The sequence below is a fragment of the Rhinoraja longicauda genome, chromosome 3 (assembly GCF_053455715.1).
Source record: "Rhinoraja longicauda isolate Sanriku21f chromosome 3, sRhiLon1.1, whole genome shotgun sequence".
Classification (NCBI taxonomy): domain Eukaryota; kingdom Metazoa; phylum Chordata; class Chondrichthyes; order Rajiformes; family Arhynchobatidae; genus Rhinoraja; species Rhinoraja longicauda.
The window spans coordinates 73,843,214-73,871,053 of record NC_135955.1 but is presented as its reverse complement, the minus strand read 5'-3'; the positions used below and the strand labels follow the sequence as shown (position 1 = coordinate 73,871,053).

The following is a 27,840-nucleotide window of genomic DNA, read 5'->3' as shown; positions in this document are numbered from 1 at the left end:
AGGTTTAAGGTGAAGGGGAAAAGATTTATTAGGAATCTGAGGGATAACGTATTCACACAAAGGTGGTGGGTGCCTGAACAAACTGCCAGAGGAGGTAATTGAGGCTGGGACTATCTCAACATTTAAGAAACAGTAGACAGGTACATGGATAGGATCGGTTTGGAGGGATATGGAACAAACGCAGGCAGGTGGGACGAGTGTAGCTGGGACATGTTGGCCGGTGTGGGCAAGTTGGGCCAAAGGGCCTGTTTCTACACTGGATCACTCTATGACTCTAATTGTTGGAGTGCAAGATATCTTGGCGCACTGCACGACTGGAAGAAAATATAGATACAGGGCCATGGTATTTGAAAAGACATAGATATATAAACAGTCAATGTTTGTGCAGCCATACCTATCTGTTCAGAAGATTGTCAATGGCCGAAGGTTGTGAGCAATTTAGTCAAGATTAGGGAAAAGGAAGAAATTCAGTGTCCAAGGAGCAAAAAGCAAGAACAAAGATAATGGATGTGTAATTCCCAGTATTTAGTTGGAGAAAATTCTGACAAGTAATCTAATTATTTAGAGACAGTGGTGATATTAAGTGAAGTGTTGAGAAATGAGTTTTGGGTATTATCAGAAGACTTTTTCAAGTAGCAGCAACAAAAAAAAACATCCTTGATGGACAGTCAGAGGGGCAAATTAAATTATTCTAGACAAGTTTCTGGCTATAGTTGGATGAGTAAGAATCAAAGCAGAAGATTTTAGTCTCTCTGGTTGCACCATAATAAACAGACAGTGGGGAAATACTGTGAGAAACAAAGTTTATCTCTGACACAAACTCATGGGCTGCAATACACTGGGTTGTGAAACTAACAAATGGTGCAACCCCGGTCACATCACGGTTAAGGAGCGTGTGTGTAGCCCGGACATTGAACTGATGGCTGTGGGTCTCCGTCCTTACTATATGTCCAGGGAATTCTCACACGCCATTGTGGTGGCTGTTTACACTCCTCCGCCTGCCAACCCACCGCACATGTGTGACGTCATCCACATAGTCACCGCGAGCCTCCAGACACAACATTGCTTTCATCGCAATCTCAAATTTCAACCTCGTGACTTTGGACGCTACCCTACCCACTCTCACTCAGTTTGTTGACTGTCCCATCAAGGATATGAAAACATTGGACCTGCTGTATGCCAATGTTAAAGAGGATTACAGCTCCAGAGCTGTTCTGCCACTGGGAAGTTCCGACCACAACCTGGTTCACCTCCTACCCAGGTATAAGCCAATGGTCCAGAGGCTGCCTGTGACCGCAAGGTCAGTGAGGAGGTGGTCACAGGAGACTGTGATGCGCTACAGGGCTGTTTTGAGGTCACAGACTGGGACGCACTCTATAGTCCGCATGGAGCGGACATTGATGGACACACGGACTGTGTTACCAGCTACATAAAGTTTTGTGTGGATAACGTCGTCCCTGAGGAGGCTGTACACTGTTTCCCCAACAAGAAGCCCTGGGTCACTAGTGAAGTAAAGGCCCATCTCAACCAGAAGAAGTGGGCCTTCAGGAAGGGTGACAGGGAGGAGGTAAAACGGGTGCAGAAAGACCTGAAGGCAAGACTGAGACAGGTGCAAGGACGACTACAGTGGGAAGCTGGAGCTGAACAACATAGAAACCTAGACAATAGGTGCAGGAGGAGGCCATTCGGCCCTTTGAGCCAGCACCACCATTCATTGTGATCGTGGCTGATCATCCACAATCAGTAACCCGTGCCTGCCTTCTCCCCATATCCCCTGATTCTACTAGCCCCTAGAGCTCTATCCAACTCTCTCTTAAATCCATCCAGTGATTTGGCCTCCACTGCCCTCTGTGGCAGAGAATTTCACAAATTCACAACTCTCTAGGTGAAAAAGTTCCTTCTCATCTCAGTTTTAAATGGCCTCCCCTTTATTCTAAGACTGTGGCCCCTGGTTCTGGACTCCCCCAACATTGGGAACATTTTTCCTGCTTCTAGCTTGTCCAGTCCTTTTATAATTTTATATGTCTCTATAAGATCCCCTCTCATCCTTCTAAACTCCAGTGAATACAAGCCTAGTCTTTTCATCTTTCCTCATATGACAGTCCCGCCAACCCAGGGATCAATCTCGTGAACCTATGCTGCACTGCCTCAATTACAAGGATGTCCTTCCTCAAATTAGGAGACCAAAACTGTACACATTACTCCATGTGCTGCCTGACCTGCTGAGTTACTCCAGCATTTTGTGAAATAAATACCTTCGATTTGTACCAGCATCTGCAGTTATTTTCTTATGGTACATGGATATGATCGGTTTGGAGGGATATGGAACAAACGCAGGCAGGTGCGATGAGTGTAGCTGGGACATGTTGGCTGGTGTGGGTAGCCCTGTACAACTGCAGAAGAACCTCTTTACTCCTATACTGAAATCCTCTCGTTATGAAGGTCAACATGCCATTAGCTTTCTTTACTGCCTGCTGTACCTGCATGCCAGGAGAGGCTGGTGATCACTCACCTGCGACCCCTGGTTAAACCCTACCTGGACCCGTGCAGTTCACTTACCAAACAAAGGTGGGGGTTGAGGATGCCATCATCCAACTGCTCCATCGTTCCTATGCTCACCTGGATAAGCCAGGAAGCACTGTGAGTCATGTTTTTATTGACTTCTCCAGTACTTTTAACACTATCTTTTGTCACTGCTAGGAAGCAAACTGACAAAGATGCGGGTGGTTGGCCCATTGGTGTTGTGGATCACCAACTACCTGATTGGACGACCACAATATGTCAGGCTACAGAACTGTGTCTCGGACATGGTGGCGTGCAAAACAGGGGCTCTACAGGGGACGGTCCTCTCTCCCTTCCTGTTCATCATCTACACCTCGGACTTCAGATATAACTCGGACTCCTGCCACCTGCAGAGGTTTCCAGAAGACTGCAATTGTGGGCTGTATCAGTGAGAGGAGGAAAGCTGAATACAGAGGTTCCATGAACGGCTTTATTGAGTGGTGTGGGCTTAATCACCTGCAGCTCGACACCGACATGACTAAGGAGTTAGTGGTGGACTTTAGGAGGAGAGTAACACCCCTGTCTCCATCAATGGTGTTGGTGTGCAGTCGACCAAGGGGTACAAGCACCTTGGAGTGTTCCTAGACAGTAAACTGGACTGGTCCAGGTACGCTGATGCCCTGTCCAAGAAGGGACAGAGCCGGCTGTACTTTTTGAGAAGGCTCTGCTCCTTCAACATCTGCCGTAAGATGCTGCAAATGTTCTACCAATCGGTGGTAGCCGCTGCCATTTTCTTCGCTGTCATGTGCTGGGGCAGCAGGGCGAAGGCTGCAGACGCCAATAGGATAAACAAATGCATCAGGGAGGCTGGTTTCGTCCTGGGGGAGGGTTGGATTCATGGGAGGTTGTCTTGGAGGGGAATATGCTCCTCAAACTGCGGAGCATCTTAGACAATACAGCTCACCCCCTCCATGACACACTGGTCAACCTGAGTACCTTCAGCAACAGACTGGTTCCACCAAAATGCAGTACAGAACGCCACAGGAGATCCTTCTTCCCTGTGGCTATCAAACTGTACAACCCCTCCCCCTTCTGTTGTGGGGTAGACTGACTACCTCCCCCTTCCCCCCCCCCCCCTCCTCCTCTCCCCAATTTTTGTACGTCCCCAATCCTTTCCATTCGTCACTTAAATTTCATGTTTCATGTATTTTGTGTTTTATGACTGTTGGCAGATCAATTTTCCTCCTGGGATAAATAAAGTTCTATTGTATCGTATCGTATCGTAATCGCAAGGGCCAACCTGCCATTTTAAGACTGGAGGATTGTTCTTACTTAAAACATGATGTTGTATGTGTACTGAATATAAGACTGTTGTTCTCTTGTTACAGCTCCAGTAAGATCTGGTACAGGCAGCACGATGGCGCAGCGGTACAGTTGCTGCCTTAGAGTGCCAGAGACCCAAGTTCAATCCTAACTACTGTCTCTGTGGAGTTTATAAGTTCTCCCTGTGACCTGCGGGGCTTTCCTTAGGGATTTCCGATTTTCTCCCACACCAAAGAGGTACAGGTTTATAGATTAATTGGATTGGTATAATTGATAGCAAATTGGCGCCATGGAAGGAAGCAGAGGGTGATGGTGGATGTTTGCTTCTCGGACCGGAGGCCTGTGACTAGTGGTGTGCCTCAGGGTTTGGTGCTGGGCCCATTACTGTTTGTCATCTACATCAATGATTTGGATGAGAACAAACAGGGCAAGATTAGCAAGTTTGCTGATGATCCAAAAGTGAGTGGTTTTGCAGATAGTGAAGATGGTTGTGAAATATTGCAGCAGGATCTGGATTGATTGGCCAGGTGGGCTGAGGAATGGTTGATGGAATTTAATACAGAGAAGTGTGGGAGTTGCATTTTGGGGCTCTCTCAAGAGAGAGCTAGATAGAGCTCTTAAGGATAGCGGAGTCAGGGGGTATGGGGAGAAGGCAGGAACGGGGTACTGATTGAGAATGATCAGCCATGATCACATTGAATGGCGGTGCTGGCTCGAAGGGCCGAATGGCCTCCTCCTGCACCTATTGTCTATTGTCTATTGACCTACACAGTAAATCGTAGGCCTCTGGGGAGTGTTGTAGAGCAGAGGGATCTTGGAGTGCAGGTGTCTTATTCCTTGAAGGTCAAGTCGCAGGTAGATAAGGTGGTCAAAAAGGCTTTTGGCACATTGGCCTTCATCAGTCAAGAGTATTGAGTATAGAAGTTGGGAGATCATGTTGCAGTTATATAAGATGTAGGTGGGACCGCATTTGGAATATTGTGTTCAGTTCTGGGCACCATGTTATAGGAAAGATATTGTCAAGCTAGAAAGAGTTCAGAAAAGATTTACGAGGATGTTGCCAGGACTAGAGGGTGTGAGCTATAGGGAATGGTTGAGTAGGCTGGGTCTCTATTCCCTGGAGTGCAGGAGGATGGGGGGTGATCTTATAGAGGTGTACAAAATCATTAGAGGAATAGATCGGGTAGGTGCACAGTCTCTTGCCCAGAGTGGGGGAATCGAGGACCAGAGGACATAGATTCAAAGTGAAAGGAAAAATATTTAATAGGAATCCGAGGGGTAACTTTTTCCCCCAGAGGTTTGGAGGGATATGGACCAAGCGCAGGCAGGTGAAACTAGTGTAGCTGGGACATGTTGGCTGGTGTGGGCAAGATGGGCCGAAGGGCTTGTTTCCACACTGTATCACTCTATGACTTTATGTAAAATGTTTTAAGGCAGAGATAGATAGATTCTTGATTGGTACAGGTGTCAGAGGTTATGGGGAGAAGGCAGGAGAATGAGGTTAGAAGGTATAGATCAGCCATGATTGAATGGCGGAGTAGACTTCATGGGCTGAATGCCTACTCCTATGCCTTTTGACCTTGTAAATTGCCCCTAGTGTGTGTAGGATAGTGAAAGTGTGCGGTGGTTGCTGGGCGGTGTGGACTTGGTGGGCCGAAGGGCCTGTTTCCGTGCTGTATCTCTAAAACTAAATGTATAAAAAAACTGACTGTCACAGTAAACAAATGTGTCCTATCCTCCTGGTTGTGTCAATTAAAATACAACATATGGAAAAGAAACTGAATAAATGATATGTAATTTATGACTTCCATAAGAGCTATTTTGTATGTTTGCAGAAGTGAAACCTGATTAGAGGAATTCAACATAAAGATTCAAGAAAACGGGTTATGTGGTTAGATGTGGCGGAGGAAAGCGTGGGCGGAGATGATGCAAGAGATGTTAAGGATAGGAGACTTCTAGCTTGGTGCTTAGGAGAGAGGATGATCATTGCAGACTTGAAATGTAGGGTCAAATACCTGTGTAGAAAGAACTGTAGGTGACAACAGCTGACATGTGAAGCCAGATGGGAATTTGAGTGGTCAAAGGAAAAGGAGGTAGAGCTGAGAAATGGTGGGCCCAGGTAGAGCATGAAATGGGATCAGACAGAGGAATTGGAGAAAGATGCAAGTTCTGAAGTAGGGAGAGGGCGTTGCAATGTATATAGAAAGATTGGCCTGTTGCTCTGGGGACAGGGAGGGAGGCAGCAGTGCAGCTAATCCACTGGTCTCAACCAGAGTGGCAAACAGCCCACTTAACTCTGGCACTTGTTATTGGAGGCGGGGGGGGGTGGGTGGTGGAGAGGAGAGAAGTTGAAGATGGCAGTTTGTAAAAAAGAAATAAAGCTCACAATGATGTTCACATCCGGGATGATACGGGAATGTTGGCAGTTTTGGTGGATGAAGATTAGGCCATGTAGATCTTTATAAGATCCAGACATGGTGAACCAGCTGTTCACTACATCCATTTAAGTTTCTGCCCATTGGACTAATGGGAGCACCATTAAATTCATCATTAAATTCCTTGAGATGAAGAATTTTACAGCATTCATGAAGTGAAACGCAGAGATGTTGGTTATCATTTAACCATTAATTTTGAGGTATTGGTTAACTTCTATTTTCTTAAAAACCTAGGAAGAAGCAAAGTTATAATCAGTGGCAGAAGCAGCATCAGAGCCCCTGACACGGTATTCCACTGAGAATGATATGATAGCACAGCTGCTGCTTTGTTTAGGGAAGGCAGTTCCCAGAAGCCGACCCTTTCCAAAGTAATTTACCACTCAATCAACAATGCACTTTTATCATTTTCTTTTTCTCGATCGTCCATAACCTGCGGAGCTGAGAGCAATCGTGAAGGTTTAAACGGGTCAGCTCACTTGAACATAAACTTTTGGGTGCCTGAAGATAAGGTTGGGTGAAAACTTGTTTTTCCTTTTCTTGTTCCTAGCATTACTCCTAATCTTATCTCCGTTATCAGATTCAGAACGCCTGTCAACAGCAGCTCCTGTCGTTTAATTTACTACCTGTTATTCAAAGGTGTTTGCTCACTATTCAAAATTGAAGGGACATAGCTGCTCTCAAATAATGTTTTCTTTAAAAACTGGCACGCTTCATTGGAATTCTGCAAAATGTATAACATAGAACAAACAGTGCAACACAGGAATAGACCCTCTGGCCACAATGTCCATGAAGAGCACGATGCCAAGGTAAATGAATGCTTTCCGCCTGCACACGAACCACATCCTTCCACAATCTAAAAGCCTATCTAAAAGCCTCTTAAATTCATGTAATCGGAGAAAAAATAGGCCATTCGGCCCATCAAGTCTATTCCGCCATTCAATCATGGCTGAGCTATCTTTCTCTCTCAACCCCATGCTCCTGTCTTCAGCCCGTAACCCCTGACACTCTTAATAATCAAGAATCTGTCAATCTCCGCCTTAAAAATATCCATCGACTTGGCCTCCACAACAGTCTGTGGCAAAGAATTCCAAAGGTCACTTCACATCTGGTTCCACCAACGCATTGCAGGGATCCACCAAGGCTTTCTAGAAGGCATGGGTGGGGCTATATTTAGATTATTATGTTGAGTTTTGCTCCACAGAAAAGTCTGGTTTCATTCTTCATTGTTCAAACATCTGCATGTGATAATACCCAAACTTAGCAGAATTACTGTTCTCACGCAAGCCCTTAAGCTTATTTGGAAACAATTATTCCACAACAGTGAACTGTTAAAGAAATTACCCACCATCATGACTTTATCACAATTCAAGTCCTTTGTTTTTTGAGAAAATACATTTTGAGTAGTATTCCTTTCAAGTACTTTCAAACCAATCTGTTGTGCACTAATCCTATGTTTATTAAATATATATTTGGACATACCTTATCCATCCTTTAAACAAGGCTTTCCTTAATGTTATCAGATATGTCAATGAACAATTTGTACTTCAGATCCACGCCCTGCTTTACAGAGCCCATCCCCTATCACAAATTACCTGCTCAACTGTTCTGATTGACGGCCAGAAGTATATTTCTATTTAAAATGTTTTCATCAACTCTGCCATTAGAAGATGAAAATTCAAGATAAGCTTAAATTGGAACAAGTTTTAGCAATGAGCAGCTTCTCCAAAGTGTTTGCTCAAGGAGTCTGCACTTTAAAAATCTAAGAGTTCAATGTCCAGAAATTGGAATGGAGGAAAATCTATTTGCATCTGTTTTTTTAGGTGCAAATCAATTTAGTTCGATCAATTTTTCACAGAGAGAATGATATAGGATACCATAAGTTCCAAATGATCAAGAAACTGGACCACACACTTCCCAATTGTGGAAGAAATTAACCGAGGGAAATTAAAGGAAAAACAGAGCCGTCAAGGTTTGCTTCATCTTACTTTTTGATAACTTTTTGATATCTTCTTAATTGTGTATCAGGTCCTCTCTCAGTGGTACTATCTAATTCTGCTGTGAAGTCAGAGAACTGGTGAGCAGTTAACTGCCACCATCTCTCCATGATATCATGCAACAAAGTCTCTTGAAGCAAACCTCAAAGTCTCTGTTTTTTCTTTAATTTCCCTCTGTTAATTTCTTCCATACCAATGTAATGCACCCTAATGCTGAAGTCAGTTCTGCATTGTATTTTGCAATATTATTGTAAAACATAATTATTGTTTTAGTATTTTAGTTACTCAATGTCAGACACTGAATCAAACAGCTAATGTTAACTGCGTGTGCCGCTTGCCAATGGGTACATCACGCTGAAATTATTGAAGCCTTTGCAATTTAAAAGAATATTACTGGGATGTAGTCTTTGTATTTCTTTGTATGAATGAGTTGCTATTGCAATTGAATTTTAAATAAAACATCAGCTATCTACAGTATAGGTGGATGGGAGCAGGCCCCCAGTTCAGCCCTAATCTGAATGCAGCCACAATGTACCCCCCCAGACCTGAATAGGCATTCACCCCCTCTACTAAAGTCTTCCTGCTCGCCATTTTGGTTTCCTGCCCTCCAACAGGTCAGCATTGATGAGTTGGCCTAAAGGGCCTTTTACTGTGCCGTATAGCTCCATGACTATGACGCAGAGAGAAATCTTTAACTGCACAGACCTGCTCCACTGAGGTCAGTGGACAAATGCAAGTGCAGCTGGTGCCCAGCAAGCAACACTCTATGTATACGTTGCTAGGTCAGGTTTTAACCTCCCTCAGAGCTCATAAATCACACTAATGCTTTCTTAACACAAGGTTGACCCAATTGTATGATCTTTTTTGGGAAGTTCAGATGTCTCATTGGTGCTAAATATAGCACACATTTAGCATGCCAAAAATGTGTGCAGACTAATTTCACATCAGATCCTCTATACTACCTACATCTTTCTTTGGCCTTAAAGAGGACAGTTTCTGGTATCTTATTTGAAATAATGAAGCAAATCATGATCCATTTCTAAAGAGCGGGAGGTTAACCATGCTGTGATTAACTTATTCTGGATATGTGGCTCTGTGAATTTGACAGAATGGTAAAGCTGGCTACAATCTATAATATAAAGCCCAATCTGCTGAAGGAAGATGATATAAAATGTCATGTGGGACCATCTGAGAAAATATGGCAAAATTATTTTAGGATCAATAATATAACAAATATTTTATGCATAGAGCAAGTATTATTTCTTTTTAAACGAATCGCTGAAATATCCTGGACGAGTATTCCATTAAATGTTAAGCACTCATCTAATGATGGGGTGAGGTGGTTTACAGCTATGGAAAAAGACACCTTGTAGCGTGTTGATAAAGGCAAGGAGCCAGGTATTTTGGGAAGGTATATTTATTGGTTCGTGGGTCTCGGACGGGTCTATTCTGCCGGAATGGCTTGGCGCCCAAACCTTGTCCTTTTATACCTGAGTCCAGGACCGCCTCCCGGGACTGGTCCATTCCCGTGCCGAGGGGTCGGTAGTAGTATGGCCCGACCCTTGGGAGCCGCCACAGTACCCCCCCCAGATCCGGAGGCACGAAACGCACTGGTGGTCGCACAACCCGACCGGACCGCGTACGGTAATCGGTTGACAGAGGGGCCGGCGGAGGCACAGTTGGAGAGACAGGCGGTGGGACCCGCAAAGGGGGGCGACCTCGTGGCCGAGGCTGGGCCACCCGTACCGGTTGGTCGATGTCTAAGTGGGCCGGCTTCAGGCGGTCAATTGACACGGCCTCCGGCCGGCCCCCCATGTCCAAAACAAAGGTTGTCTGCCCGTGCTCCAGCACCCGGTACGGGCCTTCATACGGCCTCTGGAGTGGCGCCTGGTGGGCGTCACGGCGCAGGAACACAAAGGCGCAGTCCTGGAGGGCCGATGGCACGTAAGGGCGGAATGTCCCATGGCGGGACGTCGGCACGGGTGCGAGCTTGCCAACTCGCTCTCGGAGGCGATGTAGGGTGGATGAGGGCGGTTCCTCTCGCCCCGGCAACGAGGGCACGAACTCCCCGGGCACCGTGAGCGGAGACCCGTAGACGAGCTCCGCTGAGGATGAAGCCAGGTCTTCCTTGGGGGCAGTCCGGATGCCCAGCAAAACCCATGGTAGCTCGTCCATCCAGTCGGGGCCGGCGAGTCGCGCCTTCAGCGCTGCCTTCAGCTGCCGGTGGAACCTCTCCACCAAGCCGTTTGCCTGCGGGTGATAGGCCGTGGTATGGTGCAGCCGCACGCCCAACAGGTGGGCCATGGCCGACCACAGCTCGGAGGTGAACTGTGGCCCCCGGTCCGATGAGATGACCACCGGCACACCAAAGCGAGCAATCCAGTGCGCGGCCAATGCACGAGCGCATGTGGCTGTAGATGTATCAGCCAGTGGTATGGCCTCCGGCCACCGCGTGAAGCGGTCCACCACCGTGAAGAGGTGGGTGATGCCCCGGGACGGCGGGAGCGGGCCCACAATGTCCACGTGCAGGTGGTCGAAACGGCGGCAGGGCAGACCGATCCCTTGGAGTGGCGCCCGGACGTGGCGTTGAATTTTCGACGTCTGGCACGGAATGCAGGTGCGGGCCCATTGGCCAACCTGCTTGCGCAGACCATGCCACATGAACCGCGCAGCTACCAAGGAGATCGTTGCCCGGATGGATGGGTGAGCCAGCCCGTGGACCACGTCGAACACCCTCCTGCGCCACGCGGCCGGGACGATGGGGCGCGGCTGACCTGCCGACACATCGCAAAGTATCGTCGTCGCTCCGGGGCCGAGGGGAACATCCTCAAGGCGGAGGCCAGAGATGGCAGTCCGGTAGGCGGGCATCTCCCCGTCCGTTAGTTGGGCCTCCGCCAGGGCAGAATAATCAATGCCGGGTGCCACTTCTAACACGGCATTGATGGCGGGGCGAGACAATGCGTCGGCCACCCGGTTTTCCTTCCCCTCGATAAAGCGGATGGAGGTGGTAAATTCGGATATGTAGGCCAACTGGCGCTGCTGTCGGGCGGACCATGGGTCGGAGACCTTTGCCAGGGCGAAAGTGAGCGGCTTGTGGTCCGTGTAAGCGGTGAACGGGCGGCCCTCCAGAAAATAGCGGAAGTGACGAACGGCCAGGTACAGGGCGAGGAGCTCGCGGTCGAAAGCGCTGTACTTCTTCTGGGCGTTGTCGAGGTGCCGGCTGAAGAAGGCCAGGGGGCGCCAACCCCCGTCCGTGAGTTGCTCCAGTACGCCACCAACCGCCAACTCTGAGGCGTCCACCGTAAGGGCTGTCGGGGCATCCTCCCGTGGGTGAACAAGCAGCACAGCCCGAGCCAGGGCCTCCTTCGCGCCGTCAAAGGCTGTTACGGCCTCGTCGGTCCACACGACGGTCTTGCGCTTGCCCGCCAGCAGCTCGTATAGCGGCCGCATGATGTGGGCCGCGGATGGCAGGAACCGGTGATAAAATGCCACCATGCCGACGAACTCCTGCAGGCCACGCACCGAGGACGGACGGGGAAACCGGCGGATGGCGTCTACTTTGTCCGGCAGGGGAACCGCTCCTTGCGAGGACACACGGTGGCCGAGAAAGTCGATTATGGCCACGCCAAAGCGGCACTTGGCGAGGTTTATGGCCAACCCGTGTTCGCTGAGCCGCTGGAAAAGCTGCCGGAGGTGAGCACAGTGCTCCTGCCGCGAGCGGCTGGCTACCAAGATGTCGTCGAGGTAGACGAACAGGAAATCCAACCCGCGACAAACGCCGTTCATTAATCGTTGGAATGACTGGGCGGCGTTCTTGAGGCCGAACGGCATCCGTACGAACTCGTAGAGTCCGAACGGCGTGATGATTGCCGTCTTGGGTACATCCTCCGGGTGGACCGGGATCTGGTTGTAACCTCGCACCAGATCCACCTTTGAAAATATCGTGGCCCCAGCCAAATGGGCGTTGAAGTCCTGGATGTGGGGCACGGGGTATCGGTCCTCGGCGGTAGCGACGTTCAGCCGCCGATAATCCCCGCAAGGCCTCCAGCCCCCGTTTGCCTTGGGGACCATGTGGAGTGGAGATGCCCATGGGCTGTTGGAAGGGCGGACGATCCCCAAGGACTCCATCGTACGGAACTCCTGTCGTGCCAGGCGTAGTTTCTCAGGCGGGAGTCGGCGTGCTCGTGCGTGGAGGGGTGGGCCGGTAGTCGTGATATAATGGAACACCCCATGCTTGGGGGTCGATGACCGGAATTGCGGGGCCATAATATCCGGAAAGTCCGCCAGCACCCGAGCGAAATGGGAGTCCACGGACGACAGCGGGCGTATAACGGGGTCGTTCAGCCGCAACGCGATGGGCTCCATCGTGGCGGAGTGGACCAAGCGCTGCTGCCTGACGTCCACGAGGAGAGAATGAGCCCGCAGAAAGTCGGCCCCGAGCAACGGCTGGGAGACGTCGGCGATCGTAAACAGCCATGTAAAATGACTGGCGCCGAAAACGATGTGGACCGTGCGGACGCCATACGTCTGGATAATGCTCCCATTTGCCGCGGTGAGGATGGGCCCCCGCTTCCCAGAACGAATGTCCAGCGGCGAAGGGGGCAGGACGCTCAGCTCCGCCCCGGTATCCACGAGGAAGCGGCTCCCGGACCGCCGATCCCAGGCGAAGAGGCGGTGAATCTGGCCGGCCACCGCAGGGACTATTGGTAGCCGGCCCCGGCGTTTCCCGGAAATGTGCACGGCTGGCGGCATTGTCGGGCTGCCGCACCCCAGCGCTGGTGGTAATAACACCAGTACCTCTTGCTGGTGCTGGCTGGAGCCTGCTGATGTGGGACTGCAGGTGCACGACCCGCAATGGCCACCGGGGGCGATCTCGCAGGCCTCCGGGACGTAGCTGTCACTCCTTCCACAGCTCCCCCGCCCGACCGGAGAAAATCGGGCGCTTCTCGAGTGACGTTTAGCGCACTGACGTCATCACGGCGCGCCGCCCACAGCGCGTCCGCGCGCCTGCCGAGGGCCCGGGTGTCTTCCCAGGAGACGTCTGTGAGCTGCAGGCGAATGTCGGCCGGCAGCAGGTGCAGGTACGTATATTCAAACATTAGGCACGGTCTGTGCCCGTCGAGCAGCGCGACCATCTCCTTCAGGAGGCTAGATGGGCGCCGGTCACCGAGGCCTGGCATGTGGAGGAGCCTTTCGGCCCGCTCCATTCGGGTTTGCCCGTAGGTTTGGAGCAGCAGCTCCTTAAGGGCTTTATATTTACCGTCGGCCGGTGGGTCCTGGAGGAACTCCGTTACCTCTTCGGCCGCGTCCTGGTCAAGGGCTCCCACCAGGTGGAAAAACCGGGTGTCATCCGTTATGTTGCCCCGCAGCTGGAACTGGGCCTCCGCTTGGTAAAACCAAATGCGAGCCCGGGTGGTCCAGAAGGTCGGGAGCTTGATGCCTACCGCGTCGACAGCTGGGGCCTGGTCGGCCTGCGAGCCGGACGGGCGGTCGAATTCTGTTTTTCTGTCCATCCTAATGAATGGACCGTCGAGGTCACCAATGTAGCGTGTTGATAAAGGCAAGGAGCCAGGTATTTTGGGAAGGTATATTTATTGGTTCGTGGGTCTCGGACGGGTCTAGTCTGCCGGAATGGCTTGGCGCCCAAACCTTGTCCTTTTATACCTGAGTCCAGGACCGCCTCCCGGGACTGGTCCATTCCCGTGCCGAGGGGTCGGTAGTAGTATGACCCGACCCTTGGGAGCCGCCACAACCTGATAATATTGTGTTAATCCTTGGGAAAAATATCAGTAAAATGCTTAAAAGTACAAAAAGTGTTCTCATCAGTGACATTTGAGCTTTTGCTGCGTTCCCTGCTAAAGGCATCCAGGGTTGAGTCCAAGCCTTGTACTCCCACTTCGAAATGTGAAAATATGACAAAAGAATATTAATTCTGTCAATTGTTTTAATTTTCCTAATGCCTGTAATCATTGAAATTTACTGGACTTATACCTGGTGACTGAACCAATGGTGGCCAAATCTATTGGAGTTATTCCACCTGAAAATGCTACCTTTGGCAAATAAATAAATATAAGGGCAAGATTTAAAAAAAAGTCTTTGTAACTGCTCCTTAATTTACTTCACAGAAAGAGAACAAGACCTTTCAACTCTTTGAACCTGTTATGCAAATCAATTAAAAGGGTACCTCAACGTCAAATAACTGCCTTTGGCCCATAATCCCTTAAGATTGTGACTTAACACAAGTCCCAGTTCAGGAAAATTGAAAATGAAACAACGTCCCCGGCATTTTGCAGAATAATGAAAGATTTTCACAGCCCTTTGTGAGAAAAGGCTTCCTGGTTTCATTAACCTTTTGCTATTTTTAGGTTGATGCATCCAGTACACATTCCTCTGCCAGAGGAGACCACTTCTCTGCATCCACCCTTCTCAACCGCTATCATTTTCAACACCTTGAATACCTTAACCTCAAGACAGCAAAACCTCGGTTAATGCAAGCTATCCTGATAATTTAACCCAGTAAACTGCATTCAGTTATAATTAAATGCAGACTACAGTAACTTAGCATTTAATGTTGCAACCATCATAGGATGGCATTTGCTGCCTGGGCAATTAATCTCAACACAATGCATGAACAGACTTCCCTTTATTGAAACCTCCAGTGGACAATGATCTTGCATAGACAGGATTTGTCATCACTCAGATACAATCACCTTACATCTGGGCTTTATGACTGTAACTGTCAAAGACAAGACAGCTTTCAGTCAATAGCAATAAAAGTACTGACTCCCATCCGCCAGTGAGGATCACACCCATTATGTCTTGAAACAGGTGTGGTTTTGCTTACACAATGGGAGTATAATTGGAATTATTTCAGAAGTGGCCTTACAATATTGTGCCATCTGGTAACAAGGCTTTTGAATTAAATTGCAAGGATCAGCTCAGGAAGCACTCTGAATTGTTAGACCATGAGACGTGGCAAAAGCAACCTGCTGGAACATTTGATTAGTAATTGGGAAAACCCAAATCAAAACCACAGACAGAACGCAGGAAAGGAAATGATCAAGAGTTGATTGATGTCTGTTTTAATTTCCTGTAAACAGCAGACTGTTAAAAGAATTAAATATATTTTAGCCAAATTACTAACAAGGAAATCATCAGGGACCAGCTGCAAACCACTGGCAATATGTTATTCCATAGATTCAGTGCTGCATTCACAACAATGTCCTCAAAGTGGCAATGTAAGAATAGTCAAGATCAGATGCGTGTTTTCCTTTCTGCTTTGACAGCATCACGGGTGAAATAAAGCAGTGGTTTTATACTGATGTGGACCTGCTTGTTTCATTGTGTGAGGTTTACTCAGGTTATTCCTTTACCCAGGGCTCTTGCTATATGCTGTGCTTTTTATCACTAAGCACATCTTATCCAGCTTTGTATCGCAGGCAAATGTTAGGTGCTGGCATTAAGATGTTTTAGCAAGGTACTGAGAAAAACTCACGGTAATGAGACAAGGTCAATGTGGTTTTACAAAAGAGACCAATTGTGAATAATTTGGAAGGAGTCCTTTGAAGAAGCAGTATGTGGATATAGGGGAACAGGTTGATGTCAGTCATAGAGTGTTACAGTGTGGAAACAGGCCCTTTGGCCCAACTTGCCCACACCGGCCAACAAGTCCCAGCTACACTAGTCCATATCCCTCCAAACTTGTCCTATCCATGTGCCTGTCTAACTATTTCTTAAATGTTGGGATAGTCCCTGCCTCAACTACCTCCGCTGGCAGCTTATTCCATACACCCACCACCCTTTCTTTGTGTGAAAAAGTTACCCCTCAGATTCCTATTAAATCTTTTCCCCGTCACCTTAAACCTATGTCCTCTGGTCCTCGATTCACCTACTCTGGGCAAGCGACTCTACTATGTTTGGATTTCAAAAAAGCATTTGATGAGATGTCAAATCAAAAGTTTTTCTGAAAGTTAAAGCTCATGATGTAGGAAGTAACATATTTGCATGGATAGAAGATTGGCTGGTTCAAATATGTGTCGGCATAAATGTGTCTATTCCAGATTGGCAAGATATATCATATGGTGTGCCAGAGATCAGCGTTGGGTCCTCAACTTAATGTAAATTATCTGGATGATGGTAAAAAAGGTACGGTTGCTAAATTTCTTGATAATATTGAGATAGGTAGGAAGATAAGCTGTGAAATGGATATCTGAAGAAGGGTCTCGACCCGAAACGTCACCCATTCCTTCTCTCCCGAGATGCTGCCTGACCTGCTGAGTTACTCCAGCATTTTGTGAATAAATCGATTTGTACCAGCATCTGCAGTTATTTTCTTATACAAATGGATATCAGGAGTCTATAAATGGATATCAACAGGTTAAGTTGCTGGGCAAAGATTTGGCAATTTAGGTATAATGCCACAACCTTATTCCTTGAAGCACAGAAGGGTGAGGGGTGATCTGATAGAGTTGTATGAAAACATGAGGGGAATAGATAGGGTTAATGCAGTTTCCTTCCCAGGTTCGGAGCAAAAAGAACTTGAGGGCATTGGTTTGTGAGAGGGTAAAGTTTTATTAGAAAACTCTGGCAACTTTTTGCACAGAGTGTTTGTATATGGAACAACCTGCAGATGCAATAACAACATTTAAAATACATTTGGACAGGTATATTTACAGGAAACGTTTGGAGGACATGGGTCAACAGGGATGGGATTTCTCTGTGTAGGAAGGAACTGCAGATGTTGGTTTAAACCGAAGATTGACACAAAAAGTTGGAGTAACTCAGTGGGTCAGGCAGCTTCTCTGGAGAAAAGGAAAAGGTGACATTTCGGGTCGAGATCCTTCTTCAGATTTTGTTCAAAATTATTAATTACCAATATGCCTGCAATTCAATTGATATTTCTCACCAAAATAATTAAATTCAGCATCAAGTAGTTAATTTTAATTAACTCCTGGTATTGTTCATGTAATCGTCCAGCACATAAACATGCCCTGAAAACCACTTCTTTAACTGAAGAAAATGTGTTCACAAACCGCTTACCTTTCAGGTATTCTGCACATGTGGCTTCACTGTTTTTTTTATCATCTTTATTTTTATTGGCATCAGCCGCAGGCTTCTGCTGGTCTTTGTGGTTTTTGCGTGGGAGCATCGGCTGCTGGGAGCTTTTGCTCAATGAGTCATGTTTTTTAGGCATGGCCTGAGGAAATCCAAACATAAACAGAGACGAGAAGAACAGAAGCCCAGCGCAAAGCAGGAAGCCACCCCACCAAGCACCAATCCATCGAGGATCATCAGGGGTGATGTCCAATTTTTCTGAAAGACAAGCAATAATGGATTAACGTTCCAGAGGACATTCAAGAGTCAAGAGTATTTAATTGTCAGGAAGGAACTGCAGATGCTGGTTTAAAATGAAGATAGACACAAAATGCTGGAGTAACTCAGCGGGACAGACTCAATATCTCTCCTTTCCCTTTCCCCTGACTAGTCGACCCAAAACATTACCCATTCCTTCTCTCCAGAGATGCTGCCTGTCCAGCTGAGTTACTCCAGCATTTTATGTCTATCTTCTATATTCAATTGTCATATGTACCAAAACCAGAACAATGAAATTCCTACTTGCAGCAGCAACAGGTATGTAGGTTAATTGGCTGGGTAAATGTAAAAATTGTCCCTAGTGGGTGTAGGATAGTGTTAATGTACGGGGATCGCTGGGCGGCATGGACTTGGAGGGCCGAAAAGGCCTGTTTCCGGCTGTATATATATGATATGATATGATATAACAGGTCGGTAAACACAGTACTCATAGATAATATAATAAGCCAAAAAATGTTCAATATATTAAAAAAATAATATGTGCAAAAAATCCCAAAGTCCGTAATTCAACCAAGACCGTTCATAAGTTGTAGTTTAGTTGGTGTTTGTAGTGTTCAAGAGCCTGGTGGTTGGTGGGAAGAAGCTTTTCCTGAACCTGGAGGTCACAGTTTGCAGTCTCCTATACCTTCTTCCTGATGGCAGGAGTGAAATGAGAGGCAGCACCTACAGATCCCTTTCATAGTGAGGTGGTAGTACCTGTAATGGGCTGGGTGGTGCTGTACACCCCCAACAAATAAACATTATTTAAGAACATTGCTCATATTGGTATCAAGGTCTTCACATAAGTTCTACATAAGTTAAGCAATCTTTTTAAATTGCAATAACATTCAAAATTACTGATTTCATACACCAGTAATTAGCCTGATGTGCAATCCTATATTGTAGCTGTCTTCCTCAATTCTTTTATTCTCTCCCCACTAATGTTGGTGTCTGCTTTACCTTTCTGTTGTCGGCTTTACCTCAACGATGATCCTCTCTAAATCATGAATGCTGTGGGTTCATTAGCTCTGCTCCAGAGACTTGGACATATCATTCAGATTATAGTAGGCATTGGCAGATAGAGGGATACAGATCTAATGCAGGCCATTGAAATCAGCCTAAATAGACATCATGGCTGTCATCAAACAGGTAGGCTGAGAGAGCCAGCTTCTGTGATTCTATTCCACTCAGATTCTATGAAAAATTAGTGCATTACTGAGGGAGTACTCCACTGATGAAAGCATCACTTTGCAGATGTTAAACCCACCTGTATTCTCATTTTCCGAAAAAGGAGCAACAGAGCTTCTCTGGTGCTCTGGCCAATATTTATCTCTGAACCAGCATCACGGAAGCAGAATATTTGATTGTTTATCACTCTGCTGTTTGTTGGACCTCACTATTCAGATGCATTACCCACATTCCAACAGTAACCACATTCAATAAATAATTAAGAGGCTGTAAAGTATTTTGTCACATCTTGAGGTGATTTAGGACTATATAAATCAAAGTCCTTTCCTTTACTATCCAACTCTGTAAGCCTCACTGGGTCTTGTTACTGGATCACACAAAATGATGATCTTCTCTCAAAACTCCACTAAAACTACTTTTGAAATTGTGTTGCTTAAGAATAAACCAGTTTAATGAACTTGAATTGTTTCTTCATTTCCTTGGGAGTTTGTCAATTCATAGATCTCATGCTCGTCTTACGTTCCCAGATTCCAAGTTTAGATGATCCCAACATGATTCACAATAGGAAAATCGTGTTATTGTCATGATGGCATTTCGCTTCGGGTGGAGCATCGATTTCGCAGATTGTGGAAGTAAAACGTGCCTTCACTTCCTGCATTGACATGGAAGAGGATCTTCTGACACTCAGGTCCTAATATTTTTTTTTTCCAATGCTTTTAATGCCAACGCATTAAACGCTGACCAGAATGATTTTACAATGCGATTCATAATCTTCATTTCCTCTTCCTTCTAAATATAATATACTGACCTGTGTCAATGAAGATCGCATCCACATAGATTGTTGTAAACAAGGAACCGAGCATGAAGCCAAATGCAGGTCCAAACAGCATGGTGGTGAATAAGACTCCTGTTCAAAGAGAAAAAATTCAAGTGTCATTGTGGAATTAAACACTTAAATTATTTTCACAATCATCGGGGATTTCTAAACCCTTACTGTCAAAAATAAATATTTATTTTCTCTCCCGACTCCATCTAAACTACTGGAATTATGAAGAAAAACTTTCACAATTCACTCAAAATTTTTATCAACATTATTTTAAAAGATCTTTGGTGTTTTGCTTTTTTCAAAATTGTTTTACAAATTTTAGCAAAAAGCCTATGAAAGGACAGAGGAAAGACAACATTTCCAAATATATATATGCCTCGGCTAAATTTAACATATGGGAGTGACTGAAGAAATAGCCAATAACCAGTATATCTGAACATCACAAGTGAGTAAATAACCAAACTCTGTTGGGGGTCTGTCTACACCATGAACTGTTATTTTTTTAATTGAGTCAATTGAACAAATCTCTATTTTGTTGTATAGAATTTGGTTGAATGTTATTGAATTGCTATACAGGAAAACTAAAGTCCTAAACAACTAAAACATTGCCAAGTATGAGGAATAGGTCAGGCATAAGGCATGAATACCAGGTCACTGATCTACAAGAAAGATTTATGAACTGGAAAAAAGTTACAGATATACACATTCCATGAATTTTCTTCTATAAAAAAATTACTCCACCTTTCATTTTAACACTGAAAAGTTATAAGCAGAAATGTTCAATGCTATTGATCATCTTTGGCTCAGTTTTAGTCCTCTTGGCTCTGCTGACAGAAAGATTTAGGTTGAAGTCCAACTCCAGGAATCCAAATACAAAAATCTAAACTACACTTGAGTGCTGAAAAAGTGTAGCCCTGTCAGAGGAAACATCAAACAGAAAAGCTCTCTGCTTCCTAAGCTTCAATAGCAAGATAAAGAAGAATGGGTTAATTGTGGCATTCTGGCAAATATATTTTTTGAACCAGCTGGACTGCTATAATTTACTCATTAACTCAATAGAAAGTGAAGGGACATGTTGAATGCAGATTGACTGCAACATTCCCTAAATTTCAGCAGAAACAATGCAAGACTCTTCAGATATGTCACCTTCACTCCAGAACCAGGGTCACCCCAACCTCAGTCATCAACCTATACATTGGCAGCCACCTCGCACCAAAGCAAACATTAGTGGTGACAGTCACAATCCCTTTTTGTGTTCCAACATCATGCTTGTCTGTTTTAAAGCTAGGACTTCAAATCCGGAACATCATCTCTGGGTATCAATGATCCTTCCCTTCCTAAATGCTTCAGAGAGGTGGACCACCTACAGCAGGCACTTTGAATACTGTTAAGGTTAATGAAATTCAGTCTCTGCAAAACACTCCGCATGCACTGAAAGGATAAGTGACCCAATGTCAGCATCCTTTCACAGGCGAATGTTCCCAGTATCAAGGGTCTAATTATACTCAGTTGGATCCAGTGGGCAGCTCACATTACTCACATGTTAACTTCAGACGCTTAAAACAGGCACTCTTCACTGAGCTCCATTACAGCATGAGATTGCCAGGTGAACAATGGAAATGATTTAAAGATCTTCTCAATTACTCCTTGTCAAAATGTCAAATCCGGTCAACTCCTGGGAATCTTGCCCTTTGCCCGTGCAAGAGGGGCATTCAAAGTGGCACTAAAACCATCATGGCCCTTCGTCCAAAGTATACAAGCCCGATGCGAAAGCCTGAAGGAGCACAAAATACTCACCCTTCTGCCCTGTCAAACAACTCCTAAAATATTCCCTAATTTATTGCATTGTGCATTTATAAACAGAAGCATAAATTAATAGCTAATAGCATTTTCATTCAATTTTTATTCATGTCAAATCTGATTGTTTATTCTTTGCCCAATTATTCTAAAGGCATATCTCACTTAGAATAGTATCGACGCCAAATTTATTCATTGTGCGGTATGAACCAGAACGTGAAGAGTGGGTTGAGTTGCAACCAAACTGTATCGCTGTGATGTGATCCGCACTTAGTCTTAAATGACATTGGTTGGCATCCCAATTAATAAGTAGAATAGAGAAATTACTTTTCATAATTATTGCAGTTGTCCAATGGCTTTTGTCCCTGTTAATTGTGAACCCCATTATGCATTAGAGCATTGAGCTACAATCCCAAAGCTATGCAACAAAGTGGTACCTGAAATACTTCACAACAAGGCCGTGATAAATTGTGTTAAGCATTTTTATGGGTAACATCGGAGGAAAATATATCATTGAATCCATGTTATTATTAGTAAATAATATGCCCTTCTGTATTTTAATGCGTAGCTATAATATATAAGCAATACCAAGCAAGATTTGTATACACTGGAATTTAGAAGGATGAGAGTGGATCTTATCGAAACATAAGATTATTAAGGGGTTGGACACGTTAGAGGCAGGAAACATGTTCCCAATGTTGGGGGAAGTCCAGAACCAGGGGCCACAGTTTAAGAATAAGGGGTAGGCCATTTAGAACGGAGATGAGGAAAAACATTTTCAGTCAGAGAGTTGTAAATCTGTGGAATTCTCTGCCTCAGAAGGCAGTGGAGGCCAGTTCTCTGAATGCATTCAAGAGAGAGCTAGATAGAGCTCTTAAGGATAGCGGAGTCAGGGAGTATGGGGAGAAGGCAGGAACGGGGTACTGATTGAGAATGATCAGCCATGATCACATTAAATGGTGGTGCTGGCTCGAAGGGCCGAATGGCTTACTCCTGCACCTATTGTCTATTGTCTATAAGATTGCTGACTTAATTCAGTAATGTTGAAATTGATGATAAGATATGTGATTTGGAGTTCTTCAATATCAATGGTGACCATTTGGTATTATACAGAACTGAGCTACAACTATGTTTCGATTGAATCAATAAAATGCTACAAATACACTTCTCCAGAAAATGACATGTTCTCCACATGTGACTTTCAATTTTCCATCCCACCACCTAATGCTAAAAGTCCAGGCATGCAAATTTTGGATTCCTGCTTTTTTATATTTCAATTTCTCACTACTTTTCTCATTATCTTCTGCAATACAAAACAATCTTTAAAACTCTTTGTAAAATAGACAATGTAAAATGGAGTGGATGATGCAGACAATACTTTCATTGGAGCAGGTGGGTGTAAATGCTTAACAATGTGAACAATTTCTGAATAATGCCTTCTAGCTGGCAAAACTGTTAGAAGGAACACAAATGGAAGGTAGGGAAGAACTATTTCCAAACAGGATACCAAGCGTGTGAAGGTAATGTTTTTTCTCAAAATTAGAAATAAGAACAGAATATGCTGTATGACCCACTGAATAATTTTGCCCATTTTGTTTTTATTATTAAAAACATGGAAGTCCAGGGCCAGGTATTTCCTTGAAAGAACAGCAATGATCTGACCTAAGTCTGCCATTAATGTGAACAAATGAAATGAAACAAAAGTACTAAATTAGATGATTAAATAGCTGCTTTCAATAACAATGGATATACACCAATCAGCCAAAACACTATGACCACTGACAGGCGAAGGGAATAACATTGATTACCTTGTTACAATGGCACCTGTCAAGGGGTGGGATATATTAGGCAGCAAGTGAAGTCAGTTCTTGAAGTTGATGCATTGGATGCAGGAGAAATGCGCAGGAGAAATGCGCAGGAGAAATGCGCAGGAGAAATGCGCAGGAGTAAAGACCTGAGCGACTTTGACAAGGGCCAAATTGTTATGGACAAAAGACTGGGTCAGAGCATCTCTGAAACGGCAAGGTTTGTGGGGTGCTCCCGGTCAGCAGTGGTGAGTACCTACCGACAGTGGACCGAGAAGGGACAAACCACAAACCGGCGACAGGGTGTTGGGCGATATCCGGTCTGGTCCGAACTGACAGAAGGTCTACTGTGGCACAATTCACAGAAAATTTTAAATGGTGGTCACGGGAGGAATGTGTCACAATACACAGTGCATTGCACCCTGCTGCGTATGGCGCTGCACATGGAGGACCAACAGCATATTAGGCAGCTGGTCATAATGTTTTGGCTCATCAGGCCATAATGTTTTGGCTGATCAGTGTATAGAGACCAAGCACTGGGATAACTCGCCTATTTTTCTGCAAATTGTTCTTTTATAGGCACCTGAGAAATTGGGAATGATTAGGCCAATTCTACTTATCACTAAAAACCAGGTGTAATTCTGAGGTTTTTGCCTTATTTTTGAGCTGGAGTTCCAACAAATAAAGGTACAATCAAATTTTCAGCTCGTTTGCAGCTCTAATAACCCATTTGAATCCTATGCCTCCCAAGTGGGTGTTTGTGGATTTTACATTATATTCCTATCCTGGTGTTCCTCTCTGTGTGTTCTGATTTGCTCACACATCCCAAAAATAATCAGGTTAGCAGATTAACTACATATGTAGATGAGTGCTAGAATCTAGAGGGGGATTAAAGGGGAATGTGGGGAGAATAAAATGGATAACGGTAGGTTGGATGTAAATAGGGGACTTAATGATTGTTGCAATGGGCTGAAAGGCCTGTTCTGCACTGTGTCTGTCTATTATTCCATGGCAACAACACATTAATTTCATATGAGTTTGAAGAAAGGTCTCGACCCGAAACGTCACCCATTCCTTCTCTCCCGAGATGCTGCACGACCCACTGAGTTACTCCAGCATTTTGTGTCAACATTAATTTCATCGTTTAGTTTAGAGATACAGCATGGAAATGGGCCCTTCGGCCCATCGAGTCCGCACCGCCCAGTGATCCCCGCACATTAACACAAGCCTGCACACACTAGGGGCAATTTACACTTATACCAAGTATACAAACCCAAGCCAATTAACCTACAAACTTGTATATCTTTGGAGTGTGGGAGGAAACCAAAGATCTAGGAGAAAACCCATGCGGTCATGGGAAGAATGTACAAACTCCGTATAGATAGCACACGTAGTCGGGATCGAACCCGGGTCTCCGGCGCTGCAAGCGCTGTAAGGCAGCAACTCTGCCGCTGCGAAAAACAGGTGAAGTACATAGGTGGTATCGTAGACTGTGAAGATAATTATCAAAATATAATAGGATCTTGATCAAGTGGGCAAGTATATAGCTCCCTCGGGTAGATAGGGTGGTGAAGAAAGCTTTGGCATACTGGCCTTCATCTATCTAGGAATTAAGTACAGAAGTTGGGTCATTATGTTATGTTACAGTTGTACAAGACATTGGTGAGGCTGCACTTGAAGTACCGAACTCATTTTTGGCCACCCAGTGATAGGAAATATGCCATTAAGCTGGAAAGAGTATAGAGATGATTTATGAGGAAGTTGCCAGAACTCAAGGGCCTGAGCTATGGGGAGAGGTTGTGATCTAAGAATCTATTCTTTATAGTGCAGGAGGCTGAGGGGTGATCTTATACAGGTTAATAAGGCCATGAGGGGAATAGATAGGGTGAATGCACGGACTCTTTGAGGGGAATCAAGAACTAGAGGGCATTGATTTAAGGTGCGAGGGGGGAAAATTAAATAGGAACAACTTTTTCACACTGAGTGTGGTGGGTATATGGAACGAGGTGTCAGAAGAAGTAGTTGAGGCAGGTGCAGTGACATAATTTAAATCACATTTGAGTAGGAACATGGATAGGATAGGACTAGAGGGATGTGGGCAAATTAAGGCAAATGGGACTAGCTTCGATGGGACATCTTGGTTGGTATGGATGAGTAGGGCCGAAGAGTCTGTATCCATGCTGCATGACTTTACATTGAACTTTAAATACGTATCTATTTAATATATAACTTGAGCATTAAAAATAGACTCATGTCCATTGAAATAAGTCTGTTTTCCTTTCTCGGCATTTCAAACCTATGTGTAGTGTGTTTGGTTACACCAAAATTCCAGTAAGACAGTTTAACTCCTGACCAACTTCCATATAGATGCATTTAGAAAAGAGAACTTATTACAGCTGCATTAAAAACACATGGCCCACAGGGAATCAAAGCATAAGCTACCTTTTTAATGGACTGTGGCATAAATGAAATAAAGATTTCAGTATTTGTAATAACTTTCATGTTACATTCACCATGTAAAATAAACTTCCCAAGAAAGGAAAGAGTTGATGGGAATATTAAACAAGGTTGTTATAAACAAGAGCAAGGAGGTTAAATAAAAACGTGCAGTTGAACGATTTATACTGACGGAGAAGATGGATTTGGGGTTGAAACAGTATACATATGTGAAAATTCCTTTTCCCGGTCATTACCGATCACACCTTAATTTCAGTAGGTCTTGAGGATTTTGCACAAAGCTGCCTACAGGGCACTGAAGTCTAAGCGGAAATGGAACCTAATATAGATGATAATAGTGTCATTCATACTGCATGGCACAATATACCTCAAGGGGAAAATAAAATAGAAATGCATGTGTTAAGGGATATACGTATATCTGAGAGTTATTGAAGTACGGTTTAGGTCTGTTCTACCAGAATGAAAAAACACTTTATGACCATGCATTTTGATGCAAAGGAGGCCAATGAAGGTTATTAATGTATATTCTCTCACATTTCAGTCCTGGGGTATGCATCTAAATCCTGCCATTCTAGTATAAGGTGAATTCTCTGAGTGCCTCGAAGGCTTATGCACTTTCCTGGATTACAAGTGTTTTGATATTTTCTTGGCTTTGTGCTCCTTTTGATTATTCTAAACAAAAATTGCATAGAGTCATAGATTGATGGTGAGGAAACAGGCCCTTCGGCCCAACTCTCCCACAACGGCCAACAATGTCCCAGCTACCCTAGTCCCACTTGCCTGCGCTTGGTCATAACCCTCCAAACCTGTCCTATCCATGAACCTGTTCAACTGTTTCTTAAACGATGGGATAGTCCCAGACTCAACTACCTCCTCTGGCAGCTTGTTCCATGCACCCACCACCCTCTGTGTGAAAAAGTTACCCCTCGGATTCCTATTAAATCTTTTCTCCTTCACCTTTAACATATTCCTCGATTCCCCTACTCTGGGTAAAAGACTGTGCTTCTACCCAATCTATTCCTCTCATGATTTTGTACACCTCGATAAGATCTCCCCTCATCCAACTACGCTACATGGAATAGAGACCTAGCCTACTCAAACCTCTTCTTATAGCTCACACCCTCTAGTCCTGGCACCATCCTCGTAAATCTTTTCTGAATCCTTTCAAGCTTGACAATATTTTTCCTATAACATGGGTGCCCAGAACTGAACACAATATTCTAAATGCAGTCTCACCAATGTCTTATACAAGTGTTTTGTATACTTTTATCTCTTTTGAGCTAAATAAAAAGTATTAACATAAATGCCATAATCATAAAATAAGGTTTATCTACGTTACTATGCAAGCCACAAATGCTCTAAAGTAGAAGTTTTAATGATTCCCTGCAGAAAAATAAGAGCTCAATATTTAATAAATGCATAATTCTACACAAGTAATTACAGTACAGAAATCAACTCCAGCATAGCAGTGAATCTGTCCTGTTTTGAGAACGGAGCTGGTTAATGCTTAATAGAAACACATACATAAAAATGCTTATCAGTTCTTTCTTAAACACTAATGGTACACTGGTATCAGTGTTCTTTATTATTCAAAGTGAAAATAAATCACTGGCCGTAAAATTGTGGTTAAAGAAATCATGATAGTCATTGCATTTTCACTTCTGTGGATTTTACAGAACCCAGGGTTTTTGCTCAGAGTACCAATTGCTCCCATCTGCTACAGTTTTGCCCATTGAATTTGTATTCATGTTCAATCAGCTTTCAAAAGCTTCAAGAGGTGCAGCATCATGTGATGATTATTTGGTTGATCCAGAATAAGGGATATCATCATTTGTCAATATCATTGCTTTCAGTAGCTGAACTTGACATTGGCAAATGTATTGCTGGTTTTAAATCAATTGGTTAGAAGAAATAAGCAACGCATCAGCTGAAATAATTCAGAAATGTAAGGCCAACAAAAATTGCAAGAGTAAGCTGACAATGGCAATGAACAATTTAAATTAGATGCATGAATCTGATAAAATAATCCGAGGTTAATTTGAAGTGGATTTAAGTGACCAACATAAGTCGGTCTTATGTTTGCAGAGTTAAAGATATCTACACTCACAATATGTGTATTTCACTCACTGAAAATGCTGGTTTAAACTGAAGATAGACACAAA

At 44.7% G+C, this 27,840-nt stretch overlaps 1 protein-coding gene across 1 annotated transcript in view; it reads right to left on the bottom strand.

The window, feature by feature from the left end:
* Positions 1–27,840, bottom strand: part of LOC144592092 (solute carrier organic anion transporter family member 3A1-like) — a 265,635-nt gene that overhangs the window by 49,997 nt on the left and 187,798 nt on the right. Inside the window, exons 3-4 of the mRNA XM_078396429.1 lie at positions 19,602–19,700; positions 17,294–17,566 (exon numbers count right to left, since the gene is read on the bottom strand). Of these exons, the coding sequence (XP_078252555.1) occupies positions 17,294–17,566; positions 19,602–19,700 (372 nt within the window). The remainder of the gene's footprint in view (positions 1–17,293; positions 17,567–19,601; positions 19,701–27,840) is intronic.